Here is a 15,225-nt window from a genome sequence, read left to right on the forward strand (position 1 = left end):
TTGAATTTGGTTTAATCGCCTGAGCATTCAAGCCTCATTTACATTAATTTTTAATGTTTTTGAGAGAGTTCAATTTGATGTCTATATAAAATAAAGAAGTGACTTCCACTAGCTTTACTTGTCCCTTTTCTACAATATGCTTTCATAAAGGAACAGAGGCCACAAGATAGAAGACACATCTTGGTCTGATTAATATGTTTTTCAAAAAACCTCCCCTTGCATCATAACCTTTTTCTTATACACTTCTCTGTAAAATGAGATTTAGCAAAATAAAACTACTTGCAAGGATATTTTCTTCCCTCTGTTTCTTGAGGCTAGCATAATCATGCTTAAACTTTCTGTAAGATACAAGATTGGTTTTTTTCCCTATTAGGCAGGGCAAAAAGAGCCAATGATCGACAGAGGCATAAACACGGCACGTCTTGAAATTGCAGGGGTCTCTGAGCTGATGTTTAATTATGTAATCTCCAGAGGGCAGGTGGGTCCAGGGGGCTTCCATTAATGCCATCATGTGGAGAAGAATCCCAGCCCAATAATTAACCATGAAGCTCAATCACTTTGCATTCCTAGTTAATACCCTGGGATACCCATAGCCACGCACTGAGATTAGCAACAGCTTTGGCAGATCTCGCTATTACACAATGCTAGTTATCACAGTTACTCAGAGAGGATGGCGAAAGCCTGAGATGGTTAAGCATTTCTCTGGCAGGCTACCTTCCTCCTCTGCACTCCATCTTCATCATTAACTCGCCAACAGTCCCAACACTGTCCTAACTATGGCCCATTCAAAGCTCGCCCTGCACCCCCTCCTCCCCTTGCTATCTAGTTAGCAATGTGGAACTCCGGAGAACTGCTGACTTTCATTTAGAATTGCTGCCTCAGCACATTCAAAATTGGTTTAATTTTCTCTGTCCCTAAACAATGAAGTTCTGTTTATACACACAGAATGTTTAGTGTCCTATCATTATTATCAATAAGGAGAAAAGGTCAACTGGTCTGAGGAGAAAGAGATGCTGGCTATTTTTGTCGCTATTATTTGAATGTCTTTTTCATCAGTGTTCACACTGTATTCCTGCTCCAACAGTTGGCAAGAGGAGCCATGTTCTGTTACTAGCCGTTCACCCATCCCTTCCTTTGATTTCTGCTGTAGCCACTAAAGAACAGAGATGGGTGACCTGTCTAACTCCATCCACCTACAGCTCCACTCAAATCAAGACAACCCTCCAGCTCAGTACCCAGTCAGTCAAAGGAAGCTCATTTAGAGAGAAACTTACTGTTTTCTTCTTCTGCTTCTTGAGGTAACACTTTGAAATCCAGGAACCAGGTCTCAATCCAGGCAAGGATGAATGAAATGATGGGCAGCACATAGCCAAAAGCTCCTTGAGAGAAAAGCTGGAAGAACAGATGCCACCAGGAGAGGGAAACACAGTTAGCACGAGCTCACATGAGAAAACGAGGCTTGGTCATTACAGACGGCAAATGTACGAGAAAGCGCGAGGCCGTACCTTTGAGAGGATCACTTTTGCTAATAAGAAGGCACTGGTCACTGCGGTCGTCAGCTGGAAGACACATAAGCCAGAACCTTCCAATTAGACATGCCTTACGGTGAAGGCACCTCCCTCTCGCAGGAACTGTCACCCATCTGAACGAGGAGCGGGCCGATAACTAAAAAAGCTACGCTTGGCCCCAGGGCCCGGCTCCTTTCCGCATCACTCTACCTCTGTCCCCTAAAACCCAGACTGGGGCAAAGTCAGATTCTACGTGGCACTCACCCTCTCACTGCTGCTTGTGGTTTCCCTTCTCCCACTTTTTAGAAGGCTGCTGTGCTGGGAAACTAAGTTTTGTCCATCAAGGTAAAACATACAAACCCATTACCACCACTTAAAAGAAGGATCAACGAAATCCATAGGCAGGGCTCTTCCTAGGGGTTGTGAAACCCAGAGAGAATCCCACAGTTTCTAGGCCATGTCACTCCATCCTCCAACGACTATTTTTAGCAGGGTAAAACCTGACCAAAATAAATGCCAACAGCAGCCTTGACTGACAGAATGGAGGCTGGGAAGCATCAGGTACCACACTTCGTAAGTAGTAACAAATCTGGAAAGTTAGTACTGGTTAACAAAACACACACGCACACGCACACGCACACGCGCACACACACACACACTCCAGCCAGAGTGAGTTGCTTGGTAGAGGTAGCCTTTCAAATGCTGATGCCAATTAACTTTATACGCTGACACTAACTGTTCTTTAGGTGCCAGCTGACTTCTCCTTCCAGCTGTCTGGGCTCTCTCTGCAAGGGTTTTTAAAAACAAGTACCAGAAACAAAAAAAAATGAATTTGCTAAATCTGACCTGTCCTTTTAATAATTTGAAAGTAGATATTCAAGATAATGTCTTAAAACCCTCATAGAGTAGCTCTATGTCAACCATATCTCTAAAATAAACGGGACAGATCATCTGACAAACAATACACGTTATGGAGACTCCGGGAAAGACTACCCCAAATGGGGAACGTTGTAAAAAATTTGGAAGGTACAATCATCACAGCAGTTGTGATATGGACAAAATAGTATTTAGAAAAGGGAGAGAAGTCTGGCCAAGACTGTCTACCTACATTTGTGAATGTGAGCTTCACCTCAGTAGATGGTCTAATCTCAGCCCTATGATTCTGTAAATGATCAGAGGTGATGGCTCAGGCAGACATGGCCCTGGTGGAATCCACCCTAGGAGAGTGGCGGACTCCCTTCCCAGCTGATCAAGCCTGAGCCCAGCCCACACACAGACTGAAGGCCGCACACTCTAATCGCTGAACTGCAGGTATTCCTGAGCATTCTTTCCAGTCTGATAAGCTTGACACTTTCCCCCATATACCTGCCTCTTTAGAGCTCTCAAAAACGTGAGTGTTCAGACGTCTATGGAAATGGCAAAAATAATTCAGGCAGAATAGCTTATAACTTTTCTTTCCATCAATAAATATTTACTGAGGGTGAACAGCATGCGCCAAGCTCTGTTCTAGATGGAAGAAAACAAATGAGTAAAAAGTCACTGCCTTCAAGGAGCCCAGAGGTAACAAGAAAAAAGAGCATCGGAGATTTCCCTTCAAGATCAAAGGTAGGGAAACAAAATGGGGGTGGGGGGAGAGAGAAGACTTTATCAAAATTAGTAGAGTCCAAATCAGGAAAAATGGTTAAGCAGTTTTTACCAAACAAGAACAGTTCCAAGTATCTTTGTGGCAGTGGTACTGATCCCATCTCTTATATGCAAAATGGAGTAAATGGTTCTTGGTCAGTAATCACTCTCGGGCCTCTGGATTCCTCATTTGGACCAGTGTCTATAGAGATGAATCTAATTACCCATTAACATTGGAAAGAAGTCCTGGAGTGTTAAAGCTACTGAATGGGGAAGAAGGAAATCAGGAAAAGCTAGTGGAATTCAACCCAGATTTAAATAGCATCTTATCCCAGCTCTAGTTGTGTTAGCAGGTCCTGGCCAACCCCACTGGATGGGATCATCCACTCATCCAGGGCATACTCACTGCGATTGCCCACCAATGGCGCAGTCTGCATACAGCATAAGCAAGTATTAACACTTTAAATCGAAAAACTGCCAAAAGCTGTTAAAAAAAGGAGAGAGATAAGTTATTTAGAACATATATTAAAAATAATCTAGCTTTAAGAAAAACTCACCATATAGTTTTCATTATTCAGATCTAGCTGGCACTAGACTATAGCATTTGGCAATGCTTGCTCTAAAACTTAATTATAATACTACCCAAATAAGGCTTTCAAATTAATTTCCCATTATCAAAGAAGAACATGTCATTAAAGGTTTATTTTTTCTTTGAGCCCATATATATAAATACACACATGATTATTGTTTTAAGATAGCAGAAAATCTTCTGAAAGTTGACTTTTCCATTCTAAACACTCACTTTTAGAAGCTACCAGGTTACACGGTTCTCAGTAAAGCCCACATCAAACCTCTGGGTTACTGGGGTCTTGGTAAGAGGTCTGCCTATTCCAGTAGCTAACATCTCATTATCTACTATGGGTCACTGAAGCCCTTTATGTGTATTATTATCCTACGTAATCCCCCCCCAACAATCCCATGAGTCAATTATTATCACTAATCCCATTATACAGATGGGGAAACTAAGGCAGAGAGGCTAAGAAAATTGTTCAAAGCCACCCAGCTCCTCAGTGATGAAGCCAGGATTTGAACCCAGGCAGCTTGACTCCAAAGAGCAGGGCTCTTAAACACTATGTCACAGCTATCTTAGTAACTCTCATGCACTAAAAGATTAAACATAGAACAAAATGTTACCAATTTTAGTTGGAAAATATGCCAACCTGGTAGGGAGAAGTCAGGTGACTCCTGAGCATTGAGTCACGGTAGGGATGTGTCAAAAGTTCCTCACTAATCAAAACTGCTGAAAGGCTGGAGGCTGACAACTTCTTCACTGTCATGGACCAGAAGACCTCACTTAAGATCTTTTTATGTAAGTGAAGTTTGCAGGTTACATTTGTTCTTAATTTGCCACTTTCACTAAAAATGCGTTTGCCAACAATCTGCCCACTGTTTTGTTTCTTCAGTCATTTCAACTCTACTCTGCGTTCTGGACACAAATGGACAAGTCTTTACCCCTTTATCTCTAAGTCTCCCAGATCCTGAGGTTTCCCAGAGGTTGTGTCCATTTCCTAGGTCAGACATGACAGTCCTCCCAATTTGAGTTAATGGGTCCTACCTGTTTGTCCAATACCATTAAGTCCCTTAGCATAGAGGCCAGATAGCCCTTGGAGATCTGGCTGGTGGATTAACCTGGCTTCCTGACAGTTCCTGACTCAGGCCATTTCAAGATAAAATTAGTAAGAGAAAAAAAAAAGAAATCATTTTATTTTTATGTGTTAACAGCTCTAGAAGAAATAAATATCCATAAATTTGGGACCTCAACATGCTTTGCTACTAACTTAAATGACCTCGAGTAGGTTGAGAAACTGAACCATGAAATTATTTCTTCATTTTGGAAAAATGAGGGGATTAAACTACATCAATAGTTTTCTAAACATTCTGTAGCAAACACTTTTTCAACAAAATCCTATGTGGAAGCCTAACATACTGAACAGATGAAAGCGGAACTACTCAGGTTGCAGGTGGTCCTACCCTTAACCACGTGCATATTGCCTCCATGAGTCTAGACACAGCAAAGACAATAGTTAAGATGAATTTTGGGGAACCCACTGTGAAATTTAATTGCCTAACCTATGTCTAACACAATGTTAGAGTCGGACTTACATGATAAACTACAAAGACATACTACTGAGCTACAGCAAATCGAAGTCATAGTGTATCCTAGAAATATAATGCAAGCTCTCATTTAAATAAAATGAATGCCTCATCTACAGATAAACTGCATCTATTTAATTCTAAAACTAATATTGCCCAAGATTACCAATATATAACTTTACTCAAAAACCCCTATTACAGCAGAATAAAACATAGAATTATTATTAAAAGCACACCCTGATAAAAATCTATCTGAAAGCAGAAAAGAAATATCGCTTTCATTGTGCAATTATGTAAAAAGGTGAGTTTTCCTTTGAGTCATTAGGGTATGTCAATGGGTGCATTATTTTAACCATTTGAAAGAATAAAGGCTCCCCTCCAAGGAAATGGGAATGGCTTCTTCTGCTGCCTTCTATTATCTCCCATCAATCCTTTTTTCTTGAGATAACCAGACAAGTCCTCAGCAAGAGAGAAGGAGCACTGAATGGGCCTGTTACTAAGGGAGAGGGAAACACAGTGTTCAAGGGAGAAAAAAAGAATGGCAGAAAATTTGAGGCCTATTTAAAGGAAATTCGCCTTTTGTTTTCAGCGTGTCAGAAAGAAAATATAAAACAGAAAATACTTACAAATATATCAAAATAAGAAGAGTAGTAGTCATACTGCACTACCTCCTTCTCTAACGTGCTCTCGATGCCTCCATTCACCTAGGAGGAGAGTAACAAGTAAAAACAATGAGAGATCTTTGGGTGGAAATAGTACAAAGGAACACACAAGTAAGGTTCGATATGTACTTGTCTGCCTATCTTCTTAGAACCCAGAAATGCTAAAATATGCAAGAAAAGAACATTATAGTTGCAATAGAAAGTGCTGAATAGAATTTCCACTTAATTCTGAACTCATTCATTCAACACATATAAATGTGTAATTAAAAACAGTGTAGTTCATATAGAGGGAACAACTAGTATAAAGGTCCCAAGATAGAAAATAACCTGTTCCTTTCTAAGACCAGAAGGAAGAAGTGTGGCTGATCTGTGGTGAGCCAGGAGCAGTGGGCAGGAAAGGAAGTCCTGGGAGGCTTCCGGGGGGCTTCGCAAAACAGGGTACAGCCATTTGGATTTTATTTTAAGCTTTGGTTAGCCAGAGAAGGGTTTTAAACAGAAAGTGACATTGTCTGATTTATGTTTTCAAAAGGTCATCTGGCTACTCTGAGGAGACTGGATTGGACGGAGGGCAAGAGTGGAGACAGGCAAACCAACCGGGAGCATGGAGCAGCAGTTTCCATGAGTGATCATGTTGGCTTGATCGAGGGTGGTAATGGCAGGAATGGAGACACGTGGTCACAGTTGGAATACATTTTGGAAGAATTTTGACAGGAGTTACTGTTAGATTGAATGTGGATGAAAAATACAAAACAAAGATGAGTTTTCGTTTTTGGCCTGGGTATCTGGGTGTTTATGGAGATGAAGAAGGGGAAAAGCAGGGGTCGCTGACTTCTGGAAGACCTCGAAACCATGTTTCCTATCTGCTCCAGAACCTACAACAGCTCACCATTACATTAAGTCTAAATACTTCTATATAGCTTTTAAGAATTTCAACAACATAGCATTATCCTACCTATGCAACCTCATTTCTTAGGCACCTTACTTTTTAGCTAATATTTTTTCTCATTCTGTCCCTACCCACTTCAAAACACAATCACACGCACACAAGTGTGCACAAGCGTACTCCTGCCTCAGTGCTTCTGCTCCCCTTGATCTCCACACCCTCTCGCCACTGCTCCCACAGCCTAACCCCACCTTATCCTTCTGTCCTTAGTTCCATCCATCTTTCCACACCCCATGCACATGTCCTCCACATACTCCCTCAGAAAACTCCAACATACCCTATCTCCCCCTAATCTGAGTTTCTGTTATCCTTGGTTATCACAGTGTAACTATAGAACTATTAATAATGATAGTGACTGTGGGGTAACAGAATCAGCCATGTACCAGAAACTTAAACGTAATAATAAAGAGAGAAGAGGAACCAAAAGATTTTCACTGATTCTGGATTAAATTTATCTTAGTCAATAATAAATTACAACCTATAGTTGTGCAGCAACTGCCAAGGAGCTGCTGTATACATCTTTTCATTTGATCTTCACAAGAACCCAAGAGGAAGACAAGACAGGTATTAGTCCAGCTAAGCGACTGAGAAACCAAGGCCTAGAGAACTTAAATAGTGTGTCTAAGGCCACAGAGCTGGTAATGGCGATTCTAGGTCAAATTAGAAGTGTTCTGACATTTTCTAGTTTAAAGAAAAAAAAAAAAAAAAAAAGACAAAGCAGGAAATAAGCATTGATAAAGGTCCTTTTTTTTGGACCATGGTCTCAATCAAAGTGTCAAAAGCAAAACAACAACAACTTCCCTTCTACTGTCACTTTGATTCCTGTTCTTATCAGTCTAAACAGCCTGGAGAGGAAATACAATCCTCAGGAATACAGGCCAAGGTGACTTCTAGATCCAAACTGGAAAATCAGCGAACTCAAGGGTAGACCAAGGAAGCCCAAGACAGAATTAGTACCATCCCTTCAACTGGCCCAAAAGACATCAGCCGCCCTTAGGTCTTCCGGACATAAAATGAACCAAGGTGGTATTAGGCTTTTCTGGACTTGCCCAGCCCCTGCACTCCAGGGAAGTCAGCTTTCTGGCAGCAGGGAGGAAAATGGCTAAGCTGGAAGGCATGTATGAACACAAAGTACTTTCACATAGAACAGCTGGGTCCCCATATTTCTCTAACATCCTAAGCACCTGTTTGTGACATTTTCTTTCCTTTCTTAAAGACCAACATTACAAGGCAGTGTAAGACATATGCTATGTCTTCCAACTAAACTCTAAATCCCACAGAGTTTTTTTGTGGAGCTAGCAACATCCAAATCTGAAGCCAGAGCTCTGGCACACAATGTAGAAAATGGTGGATCTGGGTGAGCAGCGATTTACAGAGTCGGACAACCAAAACAAAATGAATATTACAGGGCGCCGTGAAAAACCCAGATCAGGATCAGTAACTGAAAAAAAAAATAGAACTAAAAATTGGATGTTTAAAAAAAAACTAAAAAAGTCATGGTGAACTATCTTAAAGATCACAGACCCTTGTCTAAATTTCTCATTTTACAACTGGGGAAACTGGCAGTCAGTGGAAAAACGAGGATAAAAGTACATTTAATTGCTAGACCTGATGATTTTTAATTTGTAACATGTTGCACACAGATATGAACAAATCCCCTCTGATGAACAAGAATAGCGTGCAGCTCATTTCATTTCCATTTCCTTAAACTAGTAAGAGAGGAGAGAAATGAGAAGTGTGATCACCAGACTGTGAACCCCCACTCAAACTCCACCTCAAGGCTTCCCTCACTTAAAGGCACATAGTGATTATCAGAGGCAGACCAATGCATGCCTTGACTTTGTGCCGCCATTAAAATGTCTTTTTAACTGTCCCCTTAAAAATGCTTTTCTGTTAAAAGAAGCATTTCTTTCTCATCTCATTACACACGTTAGTCTTGAAAACATCTTACTCCTTTAAAATACACATTAATATAAATATTTTAATATGTACATATGGAAGAAATAGTAAGAAGAAACACATCTGTATTGCTATAGCATATTACTGGCCTCTTGTTTTAAATAAGCCATATCCATCGTGCTAAATTTACAGAAGAAAAATATGTAAACAGAAACATAACAGTAGATTCATGTTTTATATTATTGTGATTCTGGAAGAAATCTTATTTTTTAATGCACAGAATCAAACACTGTGCTTGGTTACTTGCTTTGCTGGTATTTTCCTCTGTTGTGTGAAAGCATTTACTTTCATTACATGCTCGCTCCAGGTGCCTTGGGTCCCAAACAGAAAGCTAGAAAGTTTAACACATGAAAACTTCACAGGATCTGGGATGAATCTCAGTTCTGACACTAACTATTGGAATTTAGGCAGGTCACCAATCCTCTGTGGACCTTAATTTCCTTATCCGTAAACCAAAGGGATGGGTTGTTAAATCATTTCATGGGCCTTTTTAGAATTAAAATTATATCATTCTATAATCTCTAACCCTGGTGGCGTAGTGGTTGTTTGGCTGCTAACCAAATGGTCAGCAGTTTGAATTCACCAGGTGCTCCTTGGAAACCCTATGGGGCAGTTCTACTCTGTCCTATAGTGTTGCTATAAGTAGGGATTGACTTAACTGCAATGGGTTTGGCTTTGGGTTTATGATCTCTAAGGTTCTTTTATGGTCTTCAAAAATTCTTCAACACTTTTTCTGAGGGGTAAGAGGGACACTGTGATTTGCAATGGGTGGGTCTTACATGGTAGGAATTGAGGTAAAATAAGACTTCCTTTTTATATATTACACATCCTTCTGTTTCCTTTTGTCTGTATGGAAAATAATGACTTGAATATTATCCAATTAATTAGGCCCTATGTACTCTGAACCATTAATTGTTGATTATAAGAGAAAACTTATCTAAATTAAATGTTAAAGAGTACAAAGTTTTGATTTCATAACATTTGCATTATTAGGCCTCAATACAGAAGCTCAGTAAATGTAAGTATCTGTTTTCATGTGTTTTGTTCCTCTGTTAGGATTCATGATGAAACTAAATGAGATTCAATGACCCTAATTATTAAAAGTCTGGTCTAGAATTGATGTAACTGCTATGAATCAGAATATTAATCAGAGTTTAGATTAAGATGTTGGCATTTGCTATTAAAAGGCAATAAAATTCATTTTCAATTGAGAATCTCAGCACCTTTTCATAATTTCTCTATTTTACATATTTCTTATAAAGCACCTAGCACTATGCCTGGCAAGGAGTAACTTCTTAATAATAAACAACAGCTAATGTTATTACTACCTAGGTCTTTGCAAATATTTCCTGAAAATAAATTAACTGATGAAGGTTAAAAAAGCAGACAACGGTTGTCTGCGAGGAAAGTCTGGAAGAGTTTACCTATTAGCTGGTAAGGAACATGAACAATCAGACTCAGGGTCTTGGGGAGAAAATGGACATATTGGGTTAAATAAAATATATTATTAAAATAAATTTCACCTATATATTTTCAATTTTATTAACGTGTTAAAAAAAAAACAAAACTGTTGCTGTCGAGTCAATTCCGACTCATAGTGACCCTACAGGACAGAGGAGAACTGCCCCATAGGGTTTCCCAGGAGCACCTGGTGGATTAAAACTGCTGACCTTTTGGTTAGCAGCTGAGCCCTTAACCACTGCACCACCAGGACTCCAATGTGGTAAATAGAGAATTTGAAATTACATACAAGGCTTGTAGTGTATGTCTACTGAACAGCACAGGTGTAGACAAATATCTGAATTCAGGAATTCATGATAATTGCTATGTAAGCCTGACAAAATACAGGTAAACCTCCAAATGTCTCTAGGACAACCTTTCTGACAAAATATAAATAATCTCTTCTGCAAAAAAAGAAAGCATAAACCAAAAAACCAAACCCACTGCAGTCAAGTTGATTCCAACTCAAAGCAACTGCCCTATTGGGTTTCCAAGGCTGTAACTTTATGGAAGCAGACTGCCACATCTTTCTCCTGCAGAGCAGCTGGTGGGTTCAAACCACCGACCTCTTAGCAGCCGAGCACTTAAACACTGCGCTGCCACACGCAAAATCCTAACATGGGAGTTAGAAAAATAAAAGCAACATCTAAAATATAGTTAAAAAGTAGGTTACATTTTATGGAACAAGGGTCGGGAACCTTTTTCTGAAAAAGGCCAGACAGTAAACACCTCTGGCTTTGTGAGCCACATGGTGCCCACTGCAACTTTTCAACTCAACCACTCAGCACAAAAGCAGCTATAGACAATATATAAACAGATGGACATGGTTGTATGTCAATAAAACTTTATTTATAAAAATAGGCCAGCTGAATTCAGCCTGTGGGCTGTAGTTTGCTGATTTGTGTGATAAAGCATGAATTCAAATGTTAAAATCCCAAAGTGAGTTTTAAATTAATGAGGTCTGTTTTAAACAATGCCATTAAAGAGCAAGAAAGGTCCAAATCAGCTGGAGAAAGTCCAAATGTCGCCTCATTTGGAAAAAGATAAAACTCACTAAATGAGACAGAAACAATGAAAAAAAATAAGAAAATTATTTATCTCTGGAAATAATACTTATAAAGTCATGAAAAAAAAACTTACATTTAACTCTATTATCCACAGTAATGTTACAAACAAGAGGTCAAAGGTGACAAACAGACAGAAAGTCCTTCTGACATCGGATATGCCTTTCTTTTCCCTTCCTTCATAGGACTCAATCCTGGCCATGAGCTGTGTGGGGTTGATGGAATGGACATCGCGCAGAGAAGCATGAGAGCTCTGGCTCCCAGTGAGAGCATTCTCCATGTCTTCTGGCAGGTGGTTCATCCTGGAGGAGGGTTAAAGGAGCCTTTCCCCGACTTCACCATCCCTAGAGAGAAGAGACCTTGGGAGAATAAAAGAGAGAGACCAAGTTAAATGAGAGCTCACCTAATGCAACTGCACTACGCCCCCCACCACGCAACTATTTCTGTAACTGAGCAACAGTGACTGAGGACTGCAGCTTCAACATAAAGAGAAAGTGAAACGAGAAGCAATTCATGATGTTATCAGCTAATACTAAAAAATGATTTAGGGAAAAAAATAACAATAAAGAAGAATGCAAATATATACTAGGGAAGGCTGGAGACAGGATATTAACCACAACTACAAGGTGTGGCTGATGACCTGGAGTAAGCTGTCTCTTGGTGAAAGAGTCCAGCCGGTTCCTTTGCTGTGCTAGTGAGAAAACCTTCTACGGTCCTAAACTGTCACAACACATGGACTAGTAAAACACTGACTGAACAGTTTCCTAGAGGGCATGTAACCAGAACGCGTGCTCTAGCTACATATAAAAGATTTGTTTCCCAAACGGGAATTGCTTGCCACCCAAAAAAAAAAAAAAAAAACCACTGCCATCGAGTCGATTCTGACTCATAACGACCCTACAGGACAGAGTGGAACTGCCTCAAAGGGTTTCCCAGGGGCACCTGGTGGATGTGAACTGCCGACCGTTTGGTTAGCAGCTGAGCTCTTAACCACTGCACCAACAGGGCTCCAAAAGTTAAAGCTACAATACTTTAAAATGAGAAGCACTTCTATCAAAATTACCTAATAAATGGAATTCAGCATTTCTCCATCGCCTCTTGTGGCTTAGTGGTTAAGAGCTACATCTGCTAACCAAAAGGTCAGCAGCTGGAATCTACCAGGCGCTCCTTGGAAACTCCATGGGGTAGTTCTACTCTACCCAATAGGGTCACTATGAGTCAGAATCGATTCAATGGTAACGGGTTTGGTTTTTTTGTTTTTTTTTCCTTGCTTCATGAACAAACATGTTTCTGGGCCTCATCTTAGAAAAGTGCACACACTCCAAAAAGTTCCGGCACTATGCAAACACCTCACTGATCATTACAGAAGCTACAGCCCTATATGGAGATGCAGGTCCTCTATGGCCAGGAGGTGCTTCTGTAATAAGAGTAAAGAATATTAACCTAAACGAATCTCCTCATGGATGGGACAAGGTCATTAAACAGAAAGTCTGGTGGGTGTTATTATTCGCCAAGTACTCCTGATTCTCCTCCTGCAGTACCCCTCCTTGTGGGGGGATTAAATGCCCCTCGTGTGTTGAACTCATGTGTCTTCCTTTGGCCTATGCAATACAGGCAGAAGTTTATGTCACTTGTGACCAGAAGTCTGAAGAGACTGTGTGGTTCGCCAGGTTCTCCTCTCTTCAGCTGCAAAAACTGGCAATGTTCAGTTAAAGAAGAACATTTTCAAGGCGGGTAAAATAGAATTGGAAATATATTGCTGACATTTCCATAAAGTAATACAGTCCTATTTGGTGCTATTCGCTCTCAAGAACTTTGTCCTCTACACCTCATCTTAAACTTCTTCCTTCCCAATTTCAGGAACAAAAGTCCTTTCCACACTTTCATATAATGCAGTGATAAAATGACATGATAGTTTTGAAACCAATTTGGTTATATGAAATAAGATACTTTAAAATATTCATACCTCTTAATCCAGTAATTCTACTTCTAGAAACCTGAAGAAAATTAAACCACAGACCTTCAATTTTTGATGTATGGCATTAGAAGTCAGGCTAGTGGTTATCTTTGGGGCGGAGGGAAGGAAAAGTGGGGAAGGGACATTTGGGGAGTTTGGTAAATTTCTCTTTCTTGACTAGACTAGTGGTAACATGGGTGTGTTCACTCAGCGGGAATTTACTAACCTAACCCAGGTAGTAGTTTCAGTGGTATGCTCACTTGTGAAAAGTCCAAACGCTGTACACATAGGAACTGTGCACCTCTCTATATGTATAGTATTTTTCAATAAAAATCTTTACTAAAAAAGTTTTTATCATAATATATCTATAACAGTCCCAATTAGAAAACAACCTTAATATCTAACTATTGGGGAATAATTAGATAAAGCACAGAATATCCATAGTATAGTCATTAAAATAAATGCTTAGCAATAATTTATAATAACTTGGAAAATACTTATAATGTTGACTAGATTAAAAACATGACTAATAGAATATACATATTTATATACATCTATGTGTGTGTGTATATATACATATATATGGAGTCCTGGTGGCACAGTGGTTAACTGCTCAGCTGCTAACTGAAAGGTTAGCAGTTGGAACCCACAAGTCAATTTCCGGGAGAACGATGTGGCAGTTTGCTTCCGTAAAGATTTACAGCCTTGGCAACTCTAAGTTCTACTCTGTCCTCTAGGTTCACTATGAGTTGGAATCGACTCGACAATAACAGGTTTGGTTTGGTTATTTATATATATATATATACACACACACACACATACATATAAATATTTCACAACTCTGTAAAATAAATCAAAACCAAATTCTTAAAAAAATATATGAAATATACCAGATGTTAACAATGATTCTGTCTGGTTGATGAGGTTATATTTTTCCCCTAATTTTCCTTTTCTACATTTTTCAAACTTCTTATTTTGTACACATTACATTTACAATGGAAGAGACTCACTTTAAATGTTATTTTTTAAAGTCTTGGACAGCTGTTGCCAGGCTTTTTGTGGCTTTTCCTCATTTGTCGGCTAACCTGACCACTATTAGGTAACAACCTCTGTGTCATTAGATAAGTTTCCTCAGAGTCAGCAAATCAGAAAAGCATTCTGAAAAGCTAAAATGGAGTCCACCTCAATGCTTTGTAAAATAAAATATAAAGTTCCAAAAACAGAGTATTTCTACACGATTTCTGTCTCAGTGAGAGCCTTATAACAACATCCTAGTGGAAGGAATATCACTGGCATATTACCCAGTACAGCAGCTCTTAAAACAAGGCTTGCAAAGCATTGAAGTTATTTGTCAGAATTCTAAGAGTAAATTCTGGAAAAATAAATAAAAATGAACATAAATAGTATGCTTACTGTGATGAAACACACATTTTGAAGTTCAAAAAGAAAGCTAAAATGTTCTCTAAAACTGTACCTGGATGAGTACAGGCACATTCTACGTTAAGAAAGATCAACTGAGGTAATTTTTAAGCCCATCCAATAATCTACTAGCAGCTACTAGAATTTAACAATTAATTTAAATTCTTACATTTACTAAACTCTAAATTCAACAAATTGAAAACCCAGCGGACTATTTTTAGGAGGAAAATCATTTGCAAAGTAATAGATCATTTTCATACTGTCTCAGTCCCCCTTTCACAAGCCCACTCCTTGTGAACACAAAAGGACAACAAAAGTAAAACACCAACCCTAGAAATCTGAGGCTTTATATTTTAAAAAAAATAACATTTATACAATGGTATACACAGATATGACTTGGGAAATGAGAATCATTACATTATTTTTCAGGGGTGTG

The 15,225-nt window shown here is 39.3% G+C and overlaps 1 protein-coding gene across 4 annotated transcripts in view; it reads right to left on the reverse strand.

The window, feature by feature from the left end:
- Window positions 1-15,225, reverse strand: part of STARD3NL (STARD3 N-terminal like) — a 50,612-nt gene that overhangs the window by 10,663 nt on the left and 24,724 nt on the right. For 3 of the 4 annotated variants that reach the window (XM_004391100.2, XM_023725847.1, XM_023725846.1), the window contains exons 2-6: window positions 11,490-11,772; window positions 5,912-5,989; window positions 3,538-3,615; window positions 1,506-1,559; window positions 1,275-1,392 (exon numbers count right to left, since the gene is read on the reverse strand). In XM_004391100.2, coding sequence (XP_004391157.1) covers window positions 1,275-1,392; window positions 1,506-1,559; window positions 3,538-3,615; window positions 5,912-5,989; window positions 11,490-11,714 — 553 coding nt within the window. In that variant the 5' untranslated portion in view covers window positions 11,715-11,772. Of the gene's footprint in view, window positions 1-6; window positions 339-1,274; window positions 1,393-1,505; window positions 1,560-3,537; window positions 3,616-5,911; window positions 5,990-11,489; window positions 11,773-15,225 lie in introns of those variants that run through there. The other variant, XM_023725848.1, reaches the window with a different exon arrangement.

Source organism: Trichechus manatus, unplaced genomic scaffold, assembly GCF_000243295.1.
Source record: "Trichechus manatus latirostris isolate Lorelei unplaced genomic scaffold, TriManLat1.0 scaffold00475, whole genome shotgun sequence".
Lineage (NCBI taxonomy): Eukaryota > Metazoa > Chordata > Mammalia > Sirenia > Trichechidae > Trichechus > Trichechus manatus.